Source organism: Sinocyclocheilus rhinocerous, unplaced genomic scaffold (assembly GCF_001515625.1).
Source record: "Sinocyclocheilus rhinocerous isolate Xijiao unplaced genomic scaffold, SAMN03320098_v1.1 scaffold218, whole genome shotgun sequence".
Classification (NCBI taxonomy): Eukaryota; Metazoa; Chordata; class Actinopteri; order Cypriniformes; family Cyprinidae; genus Sinocyclocheilus; species Sinocyclocheilus rhinocerous.
The window spans coordinates 229,469-240,706 of record NW_015664181.1 but is presented as its reverse complement, the minus strand read 5'-3'; the positions used below and the strand labels follow the sequence as shown (position 1 = coordinate 240,706).

The 11,238-nt window shown below is 37.6% G+C and overlaps 2 protein-coding genes across 2 annotated transcripts in view; one reads left to right on the top strand and one right to left on the bottom strand.

The window, feature by feature from the left end:
- Positions 1 to 3,392, top strand: part of rap1gapb (RAP1 GTPase activating protein b) — a 51,833-nt gene extending 48,441 nt beyond the window's left edge. Inside the window, exon 25 of the mRNA XM_016540459.1 lies at positions 2,161 to 3,392. The gene's annotated coding sequence lies outside the window, so the exon portion shown is untranslated. The remainder of the gene's footprint in view (positions 1 to 2,160) is intronic.
- A 1,004-nt stretch (positions 3,393 to 4,396) lies between these two features.
- The window catches only part of LOC107729722 (protein-arginine deiminase type-2-like), an 8,141-nt gene continuing 1,299 nt past the window's right edge, over positions 4,397 to 11,238 (bottom strand). The window contains exons 2-13 of the mRNA XM_016540395.1: positions 10,802 to 10,970; positions 10,161 to 10,230; positions 9,938 to 9,999; positions 8,911 to 9,028; positions 8,351 to 8,503; positions 7,774 to 7,975; positions 7,087 to 7,105; positions 6,427 to 6,555; positions 6,121 to 6,214; positions 5,964 to 6,037; positions 5,688 to 5,825; positions 4,397 to 5,218 (exon numbers count right to left, since the gene is read on the bottom strand). Coding sequence (XP_016395881.1) covers positions 4,985 to 5,218; positions 5,688 to 5,825; positions 5,964 to 6,037; positions 6,121 to 6,214; positions 6,427 to 6,555; positions 7,087 to 7,105; positions 7,774 to 7,975; positions 8,351 to 8,503; positions 8,911 to 9,028; positions 9,938 to 9,999; positions 10,161 to 10,230; positions 10,802 to 10,970 — 1,462 coding nt within the window. The 3' untranslated portion in view covers positions 4,397 to 4,984. The remainder of the gene's footprint in view (positions 5,219 to 5,687; positions 5,826 to 5,963; positions 6,038 to 6,120; positions 6,215 to 6,426; positions 6,556 to 7,086; positions 7,106 to 7,773; positions 7,976 to 8,350; positions 8,504 to 8,910; positions 9,029 to 9,937; positions 10,000 to 10,160; positions 10,231 to 10,801; positions 10,971 to 11,238) is intronic.

Genomic DNA, 11,238 nt, shown 5'->3' with positions numbered 1-11,238 from the left:
TGCTTAGTTACTGTTGCTATGTCCAACAAGCCATGGCACTGCCACTCTCACTCCACACACCATGTTCTCAAGTAGTGAAAAATACATCGAGGAGCAAAGAGGAAACTGACAACATACCAACAGACAAGATAGAGCAGGTTACTACTGGTATGAAACATAGTCTTAGCTTTCAAATTTTGTCATTTTGTAAGAAATTCAAACAATAAATACCATTTTGTGGCCCTTTAATGTGTCGTGACAGATAGCTGTAGCGCCTCAGTTCAAGCGGCATGTGAACCAATCATCTCTTTCTCTTTACTAGTTATAGCGCGAAATAAGCATGAATGAACATCAGAAGGTATCTTGTTTCAACCACGGAAAGACATCAATACACCGTATTTGAAGTTAATCTACTCTCCTGTCTAATTTGTTTGTTGGACAAAAATGGCAGATTCAGCATTATGATTGGTCAGATCACCTGTCAATCAAACTCCCTACGTAGGGTCAATTTGAAAGTTCAATGCAACTGCGACTAGGGGGCGAAAAGCGGCAATCGTACACAAATATCGGATATAATGGAACGGTGGTTTAAAGGGGTCATGAGTCATGACATGGATTTTTTCAAAATTATTTTAATATGTTCCTTGAGGTTTAATTATAATGTTAATAAAGGTTTTTGCAAAAAAAAAGAATAATAATAATAAAAATAAATAAATAAATATGTGGAAAAAATGATTATTTTCAACCCTCATTCTGAACCTCTCCCAGAAACAGGCTGTTTTATGAGCGGTTCCTTTAAGGCTTCTCAGTAAACGGCCATTGTTATGACTGACTAACATCATTGCATCGGAAACAATATCAACGCCCCCTCGCTATTGCATGTTATGACAACATAATCAAAATAAAACTGTAATTTCCAGACCAAGCAACTAGAAATAATTTACTTACAGACTGATGCAGCTGCAGTCAGATCTAATACTGCTTCATTTTTCAACAAATGTTTCTTTGTGAACTCTCCATGACACTGTGCCTCATTTACAAAACAAAATGCTCCAAAGTCCGAACGAGCTGTTTAAACCAAACGCGTCAAAGCAAACGTTCTTTCTCTTTATTTGTCCTGACGACAGACTCAAGCGCGCGGACTATATCAGAAAATGAACGCGCATCTGTATCGAAGACTCTAGAATACCTTAAAGGGAATTTGACTGTATCCAGTGTAGACAAGATAGCGGCAGTGATTGTAATTTCTGTTTGCTTTTGAGGCGATGCGACACTGCATTCAGCGTGATTAGGGTTGCATCCGAAAACTTAGGCAGCTGACTTGCTGCCTCGCTGCCGTATGAGGCAATGACTTTGCAGGCAGCGTTTTTGCACGAAGGCACCTCGTGAAACTGATTTCGGACAGGCTTCTGAGGCAGCGTAACGGTTTAATGATCTACAACAAAATAGAACGAGTTTTGATGATAACTAAACAAATATTTAATTATTATAATACTGATTTCTCGCTAGAAATAACATCAAAAGTGCAAAAAGTTAGTCAGAAACATACATTTACACACAAACTGACCACCAAACGCAACTTTCAGACTTTTTTTATCCCAATCGTCACGGAATGGAACGCACAGGATTGTAGGATATCAAAGGCAGCGAAGGATACATCTATGCTGCCTTCAAAATTCGATCAGAAGAAGGTACCTTCGGAGACAGGAAGTGAAGCAGAATTTATATTCGGACGTGCCTTCATGCCTTGAAATGCTGCCTCCGAAGGCAGCATTTTAGAGCTTTCGGACGCAGCGTACAAACATACACCTTTGTTTACGTCTGTCTGTTGCTCGGCAACCACTTTGTTGGAACCACAACCATTTCTGAGGAACTACATTGTTTGGCGGAAGAATAATGTTTTTATTAATATCATTGCACTTCATTTGCTCCGTTTTATTTTGTGAAACCTAATATGGGTTTAGGTTCCACCTAAACCTGGAATAACCGTTTTATAAAAGCAATAAGCTCCGTGAAGCCATGGTTTACAGTGAATTTATAACAGCTAAGGGGCGTTGTTAGGCACGACGCGAAGCGGAGGCTTATTGCTTTATTACCAACCCCCAACTTTTCAACTGTATATATGTATATATTCAAAAACCTTATTCTCATTAATCATTATTAATTCTGTCTTATTTTCAGCATTTTCATAAGCAGCCCTCTGCAGCGGACGCTCGACGTGCTCACAAGAGTTCCTGTGGAGACACGGATGTGAAGGGGAGTGAACTGCTAGTTCCAGCCTGGAGGCGTACAGTCGGGCAAGTGTGCATCAGAGTATCAGCGCGCTCTTTTTAAGGACTCGACCCCCTTATCTTCTATCATGTGGCTGTTGGTCTGTAGGCAAAATAGCAAACCTGACCTGTTGAAGGCAGAAGAAGAACAGAGAAGAGCTGCCAGCAGGCGACAAATCACGCATGATTATGGCCTTATCATAGGCTGCTTTCTTTCTTTCTGTCCACAGTGGCCCTCATTGTGTGGGTTTGGGTTTTATTTGTCATATTTATTTATTTATTGAGTTGATCTTTTAGTAACGGGGGGTGGGTAAGCTGTCACAAGCTTTCGGCATCTTTCAGAATAACAAACGAGGTTCAACCTAAACCAATCATGCTTAAAATACACATGAACCCGCAAAGCACTGTAATACACATCTGTGTGTGGTTCTGTTTTGTTGCCTTTTGTGTCATGATGTAGTGATGTTGAAAATGAATATAGGTAAATGTTAAATGTTGTTCTTCAGTGTAGTTCTCTATCTTCTGGTGTCAAGCACACAAGCCATTTCCAGTCCCGTCCAATAAATGAAGCGTAGGCATTATAATTTATGATCAAATGAATAGATCAGGTGTGAGATGCTGTACACTTTTTAAATAGTATTTATTAAGATTATGCTGTTTTACTGATCAACATATTTTGTATGGCCACAGCTGTTTGTGGTCAAACTGACACGTGTGTAAACCGTACACTAATGTAGTAGCCTCATGTTTTAAAGCTAGCAGTGCGGATTAAATCATCAATGTCTCTCATGTTTTGTGGTCCAAGGTCACATATAGTCCTACAGGCAGAGCAGAATAAAAATGTCCGATATATTGAAGTCCTGAAGACCTTTTAGCTTATATGACAGGTGAGCAATATGAATGTAAAACTGTAAGACACATATATGATAGTGGATATGAATAATGGAAAACACTAGGTCAGAATATATTCATCCAATGCTTTATGTTCGATAGCAAATGTTGGGCATTTTATTTTGTTTTCAAACACAAATGCGTGTTATATTGATTACAAACAAAAATGTCCATTTTAGATCATATAATCAAAATAATATTTTAGTTTTTAAACATAGCACTATGGTGTTAATGCTTTCCCATTCATCTCAATAGCTTATCGGATACAAACTTTGACTTTTATTTTTTTTTTTGAGCCATAAATGTGATGAATTATTTTGAGCAACTATCCTAAGCTGTGACATTAAAACAAAAAGAAAGTCACTGGCAAAATATCAACTCTAATCAAATTAAATATTTACAATTTGTTGTTTGCAAAAAACATTTTAGTCACTTTTACAGCTCCTTAAAATACGTTTTTTTTCTGTATGATGCGTATTTTGAAGAATACTATGGTATTACTATCATAGACGAAAGATGGCATTACCACAATTTCATGTCCAAAAACATGACAATACCTTGGTACTTTTTTGTAAGACTAATTTTCCCAATTCACTTCTTGTTTGGAGAGATTATTTTCTTATAAATAATGCTGTTTGGATGCTTTCAGGGGTGATGCTTCTAAAACGGTTTATGGAAAAGTGAAAATATTTTTGGCTGGCTGAATCCATACTTTCGCTGTGTCAGAGCCCTAAGTCTCTGCTGATTGGTCGAACTGTACATAATGTGTTTGCACATGCTAGAGCCATTAAGCACAAACTCATTCCAAACAAACACCGACCGCTTTCTGCAAGTGATTGTGTTCTCCTTTACAAGTGCTTATTATGCTACTTTTATGAAATGTTTCATTGTAAATACATTTTCTCCTTTTTTGTAATAAAACAAAAGAAATTGTTTAATAAAGATCAGAGGGGTTCATGTAATGTTTATTGTTTGCTGTAATGTACATTATTATGGGGGGAGAAAAATACACACCCAAGACCATCACCAATTATAAAAGGAAATTTTCAGTCATTATTATTAAGGCAACACAGAATGAACATTCATGGTTCACAGTTATGAAAACACAGTACAGCCTTTTAAAGCTTTTTTGTTGTTGTTAGAAAAAATATACAACAGGGGTCTGTTTCATAAAACAAGTTTACTAAATAAGCCAGGCTTATTTCAGTAAGTCTGACTTATTTTGAACCAAATCAACTGACAATAAGTCAGACTAACTGAAATAAACCTAACTTGTTTGGTAAACTTGTTTTATGAAACAGGCCCAACTACTCTTAAGCTGTAAGCGTTTAACATTATTTTGAACCACTTTATAATTGTTAGCCCTTAATTTTCTTAGAAATCCTGAAACAGCACCACCGCAGCCTGAGGAGTAACTATACTGTTAAAAACAAGACAAGGTTGTCATAAGAATTTGACAAACTACTAAGAAGTATTTGCTCACACTCATGTTGTTTCATAAGTATACGGTTTGCTCTTTTTCAAGCTGCATTTACTGAAAATCAACACCTCTCAAAATAGGCACTTAAATTTCTGTCTGTTCCTCATGGAAAGCTGTTATATTACTTCAGAACACAGCGCAAATTGATGGGAATGATTTTTGGGCTACTTTCTTATTCTTTGACAGTTTGACAGCACCTTGTCATTATATGGAAAAGAGCTGCTTAAACAACATGAGGGTGAGTAAATGACTCATTCATTTTTTTTATGAATTATCCCATTAGTATTTTGCTCTATGCATTGTTTATTGCTAGAATGAACTAGTTGCGAGACTTAATAGGCACTTGACAGTTCTAGTCTCTCTCTCACAGCTCTAGGTTCCACCATTTGAAAGGAGACGGCTCTCGAAGAACGTTGGAACCGCAGTGAACTTCACCCAGCAGTTTGTGGTACGGGGCCAAGTCATCAATGAAGGTACATTTGAGGCCCAGAGGCTCCAGAAGAGAACACACCTCTGTCTCCAGAGCACACCTGCCATTCACCTTCGGCCCAAATGGTTTTGGGACGCCCAGCTTATCCCCCAACACGATCATGTTCACCTGAGGGTGCATACATACAAAACAAAGGTCAACGTAATGGGAAAACTATAATATCAGATTCCTCAAGTAGCTCATAGTAGAATATTAATGGGCATTTGGTATGATAGGTTAATGATACTTTAAGTTATGCACTGTTTTCAAGATTGATAATAGCAATGAATGTTTCTTGAGCAGCAAATCTGCATATTAGAATGATTTCTGAAGGATCATGTGACACTGAAGACTGGAGTAAGGATGCTAAAAAAAATCAGCTTTGCATCAGGAATAAATTACATTTTTAAATACAAAACATTTGTTTAAAAAATGTAATAATATTTTACAATATTACTGTATTTCTGAGTAAGTAAATGCAGTCTTGGTGAGAAGAAGAGAGTGTGATTTGACAGGTTGATTTTTCATTAAAAGTCATAAAAATCAAAAAGCTAAAATGTGAGTGGATGTTCGGTAAGTTCTTAAACGTGTATTGTACCATGTCGGGATAGTAAGCCACAGCCCTGGGGCCCGTTTTCTCTTCTAACACTTTAAACAGGATGGGCAAATCAATGATGTCCTCATCATCCAATCCCAGCTCTTTCTTCAGCACGTCCCTGTTCCAGTCAATACAGTTCTGAGTGAAAGATTAGAAGATGCCAGCATTATTCTTTCCCATAAAAAAGACAGATCTGTCAAATCTGGCTACAAAAATATCTAGATACTGATCTTAATGCGTTAAAGGCGTATTGTGAGTGTTGTGTGTTTCACTGACCTGCACGTATCGGTTTTCTGCCTGTAGCTTTTTGTCGCTCAGGATCTCATTTACTGAGATGGCCTCTGGCAAACCTGTTCAGGTAAAACCGTCAGCTAGAATATGAACTGTGGGGGTTGGTAAACTTTTTTGAAACGGAAAATTAGTGAGTGCTTACCCGGAAACATTTCTGCTTTTCCATGTCCATTGTTTTGTAAGCTTTTGAAAACTTTGTATCCGGCGTCAGGGCTAGCCAGCAGCAACCGGAATTTCTGAACAATCAAACCATTTCAGTTAGCACTGTTTTGGGTATTTAAAAAAACACTGGCTATGTTCAGAATAAAGTACTGGCATTTAAAAATGTACTGTTTTACTGTATTTTTAATTAAATAAATGCAGCCTCGGTGAGCATATAAGAGACTTCTTTCAAAAACAAAAAGGTCACAACTTTTCACTGGTGGTGTATTGTAGTATATCGGTTTACCTTTCGGTCAGGGGCTGGAACAAAGGTCATGAACTCATCCACATGACCCACAACCAGCCAATCAGAGTACAGCGCTATTGGCTCTTGAACTTTCTGTGCCCACAGGAAGTCCTGGACGACTTTGGTCATGTATTTTTTTTGCACCCTCAGATTCCAGATTTTCAAATAGTTGTATCTCAGCCAAATATTGTCCTATCCTAACAAACCATACATCAATGGAAAGCTATATGTATAAATCTCAATTTCAAAAAATTGACCCTTATGACTGGTTTTGTGGTCCAGGGTCACATATGTTGTGTGGAGACTTTTTTGTATATTTTTACTAGTTGTGGTTTCTGTAGAGTTGTGGTACTTACGTAGGGAACGCCACTCCAATGATGATCCTGCCAAGTGGGTAACTTTTCCCGTTGACTGTGACTGGTGGACTAACCTCCAGGTTACCGAAGGAGTCCAGACTGCTCACCTCCTCATTCAAAGCATGCCGTGTCACGTACCCAAAATCTGGCCCCTGTGACACAATGTTTTAGTGTTTCTATACATCTTTAGATTAGTATGTGATCATAACTCATCCACATGACCCACAACCAGCCAATCAGAGTACAGCGCTATTGGCTCTTGAACTTTCTGTGCCCACAGGAAGTCCTGGACGACTTTGGTCATGTTTCGGCCACGAGTTGCACTTAAACACAAATAATCTCGTTTAACCTTTAGGTAGTGGTTGTTTAATCAATCATCATATATGTGACCCTGGACCACAAAACCAGTCTTAAGTCGCTGGGGTATATTTGTAGCAATAACCAAAAATACATTGTATGGGTCAAAATTATTGATTTTTCTTTTATGCCAAAAATCGGTTTCACAGACAGGGCTTAGACTAAGCCAGGATTAGGCCATAGTTCAATTAGGACATTCAAGTAATTTCTATGAACATACTTAGAAAAAAACATTACTGGTGTGCATCTTAAGATTAAACAAAGGCACTGATATATTTTAAGATCAGTCAGTGCAAGTTTCTTTCAGTTGAAACAGCTCAGACTTACATTTTAGTCTAGGATTAGGCTTAAGCCTTGTCTGTGAAACTGGGGGTTAATGTTTTAAAATATGAATAACTGGCATATACACACATACTAATTTAAAAATGTGGGTTTCATTTGATGATAACAAAACCGTAATATGCTGGTGCTCAAGAAACTTTTTTTATTTCTCAATATATGTTGAAAACAGTTCCTTTTTTCAAGATTCTTTGATGAATAGAAAGTTCAAAAGAGCATTTATTTGTTTGTGTTTTGTCCATTTTGATCAATTTAATGCATCCTTTCTAGGGATGTAACGATTCACTCAACTCACGGTTCGCTAACCTTGCCACAGGGCTCTAGTAGACTGAGGTTGATGGTGACGAGCCCATCAAAGTCTTTATCAGGCGAGCGAAGACCCTCTACAAAGACCGCCAGTTCAGTTTTGCCTCCCAGATAGGGCACTTCCTGTGTCAGCGTGTCCGTTCCCACCACCATGATATAGTCTTTCAGGAACAACTTCAAGAGTTTGTGCTCTGGTAAAAGAAAGAGAGAAGAGAAAGAAAGAGTAAAGTACTGATGTTCCCTTATAATGTACCAGTTTTTGCCTCTATCTAATTAAATGTATCATGCATCATAATTTCAAATTATGCATGCCTGACAAATTACGCTATACATTTTCAAACCTTCTCTTTTCCACAAATAATTTAAGGAATACTTTTTCCATACAGTAATGCATTTTCCATAAAATGCATTCTGCTTTTTCAGTGGAGCACAAACTAAAAATGAAGTTAAAAAATTTAAAGTTCATTGTAAACACTATACAAGCTCCGAAAAGAATTGTTCTTTCAAATATATATTCTGAAAATATTTCATTGTATATTATATGAAATATTCTATTATTCACTCACTCCACACGTCGTCTTTTTTTGCATTTGTCCGAGGTCTAAAGACTCTCACGTTCTCTGAAGTGGTCTGGGAGATGTGCATGGTCAGTTTATAGCCTTCAGGAAGTTCAGCGGGACCGTTGGTGCGCAGGATCATCTTGGACATGTCCTGTAAATCTGCCATCAAAAAATATATATGTTTTTATAACGATTCTCACTTCCTTTCCACAGCATGACATTTGAAGAGAAGAGTCACATGTTAACTAAGCTAACAGTTCAATATGCACAGAAAAATTGGGTGAAGTTGTGCTTTTAATTTTTATAGATTTTTTTTTTTTATCAGTACCGAATAAACCACAGTTTGATTAAAATTAAACAGGTAAAAATTCACTGGACTTGCACTGCATTCTGGCCAAACAGGATTAATAATGAACAAATAATAAGGAAGCATTATTTTGCGTGCATACAGTGTTTGAAAATGCTGCTTAAGTACACAACACACCAGGCTTTGGTACAAAGTCTATTTACACTTAACAAACGCCTGTGGCGAGACTTTATCCGACACTAGACCTGCCCAGACTCACCTGACACTTTACTGATCTCATCAACCTCACTGTCCAGTGTCTTCTTGTAAGTGGTCTCTGAGTCACAGTTGACCAGCAGAACTGCACCGTGGCCTTTAGGACCCCACTTCCACGATCCCTAGATCCAAAATCCAATACTATCACACATTCCTCAAACAAAGTCTTGAATATCTAAAATAGCACTATGCAGTTGGAACACAAAAGAAGATACTTTCGAAAGTCATTGAGGTTCAAAAAACCTGGGACCCTATGGAAGCCTGTTTATGCCACAAATGTAAAAAAATAAATTAAAAAAATTTAAAAGGCAATTGCAACTTTTTATTTCACAATTATGAAAATTGTATACTCAGAATTCTGAGGAAAAAAAAGTTTATATAAACTGAGAATTCTGACTTTTTTGTTGTAATTTACATGCGAGTTATATCTCACAATTCTGAGCTTTTCTTGAAATTCTGAGTTTATTCTCGCAGTTATAGCTCGCAATTCTCAGTTTTTCCTCAGAATTCTGAGTTACATCTCACAATTCTATTTTTTGTTGCTGCCACAGAACAAAAAATATTTCTTTTTTGTATTGCAATTGCGAGTTTATATCTCACAGTTCTGATGTTTCTTCTCGGAATTCTGAGTTTATATCTCTCAATTCTGAAAAAAAGTCAACTGTGAGATATTACTGACATACAAGAAAAAAAGTCACAATTGTTTATTCTGCTTATTCATGGGCCTCCAGATCCTATTGACTGAATTGACAAAAAAGAAAACGCTACGACATTTTTCTAAATATCTTCTTTTGTGTTCCACCATCTCTGACATACAAGAAAAAAAGTCACAATTGTTTATTCTGCTTATTCATGGGCCTCCAGATCCTATTGACTTTGAATTGACAAAAAAGAAAACGCTACGACATTTTTCTAAATATCTTCTTTTGTGTTCCACCATCTCCCAAGCCTGTAGCAATGAGCCAAAAACAAATCTCCCCAATAATGATGATATAGAAAAGATCACAAGACAACAAGCAAACAAAGCTCACCTTGTTTGGATTGTTTTTCTCAACAACGCCATCTCGGTCAGCATCTGCGTCCAGAGATATCTCTGCAACAGAACCGAGACAACATGAGGCTTGCCTGTTCCTTCAGTCCCACCAGCATGAGGCTGTTTATAGTTACAGCACAGATACTATTTATATAAGCATTAATTATAAACACGGGCGTAGTAGCCTATGTCTCAAAATGAAAACATGATGCGAGACGTACCGACAGCTGTTAGATGCAGCACGGCGTCCCCGAGCGACTCCGTTTTCTCTCCATAGTACCTCACAGACAGCTGAAACCGATCAGAACGAAACAAGCATAAGATGGATTATTGCGACAATTATTGTGGTTTTCTTTGATTGCTAAAGTGATTCATTACTGTACTGATTGCATTTAAAAAATTTGCTAAATATACCTTCAAGCTGCGAGTGCAAGACAGTGTTGTGAAAGTGACGTGAGATCACGTCGACACATAAACCTCAGTTTCCTGCATAGACTAGTACCAGGGTCAACCACAGCGTGTGCATCAGACTAACAAGACTGACAAGGCAAGCAGTTTCTTGTCTGCAGCTGTCGATTTCTTTCAGTTCCGTTTATTTTCTAAAAGACTACTATCTGCTTTAGTGCAAAGGCTAGTCATACAATACAACGAAAAAAAAACATACCCAAATGGAATATCCTCCTTTTAAATATTTGTGCTAGTATGATGCTTTCAAATACGAGTCTAGTATTTCCGGCTCAGTTTCAAACATTTTATCTTGGTTGAATCTATTCCATAGAATTTTCTTCCAAACGCAGAAAAATGCCACAGATTTGCTCTTTTTCAAGCACAAAGGTGATTGGATGTACTGTACAGTAGGTACCTTGCTGTCGTTTGCAGTCTCGCTGACTGCATCCATGGTGACGATGAGGACAGAGTTTGGGGTGAGGGGGTACGGAGCAGCGTTCCTGTCCCCGGCCGGAGGGGTCACCTTGTAATGCACGTTTGGGCCGCATTTTATCGAGAAGGATTTGGACTGCGGAGGGGCACACCTGCAGAAAACAAACATACATACACAGACACATTATGAATTGATCTATTTCACTGTTGGATATTACACAATAGAACTGTATTGCACCATTTCAAACCCAATTTAAATATACATAATCTTTCAAATATTTGGGGTCAGCAGGGATACATTAAACTGATCAAAAGTGACAGTAAAGGCGTTTAGGTTACAAAAAGATATACATTTCAAATAAATGCTTTTCTTTTGACCTTTCTTTTAATCAAAGTGTATCACGGTTTCCACAAAAATAT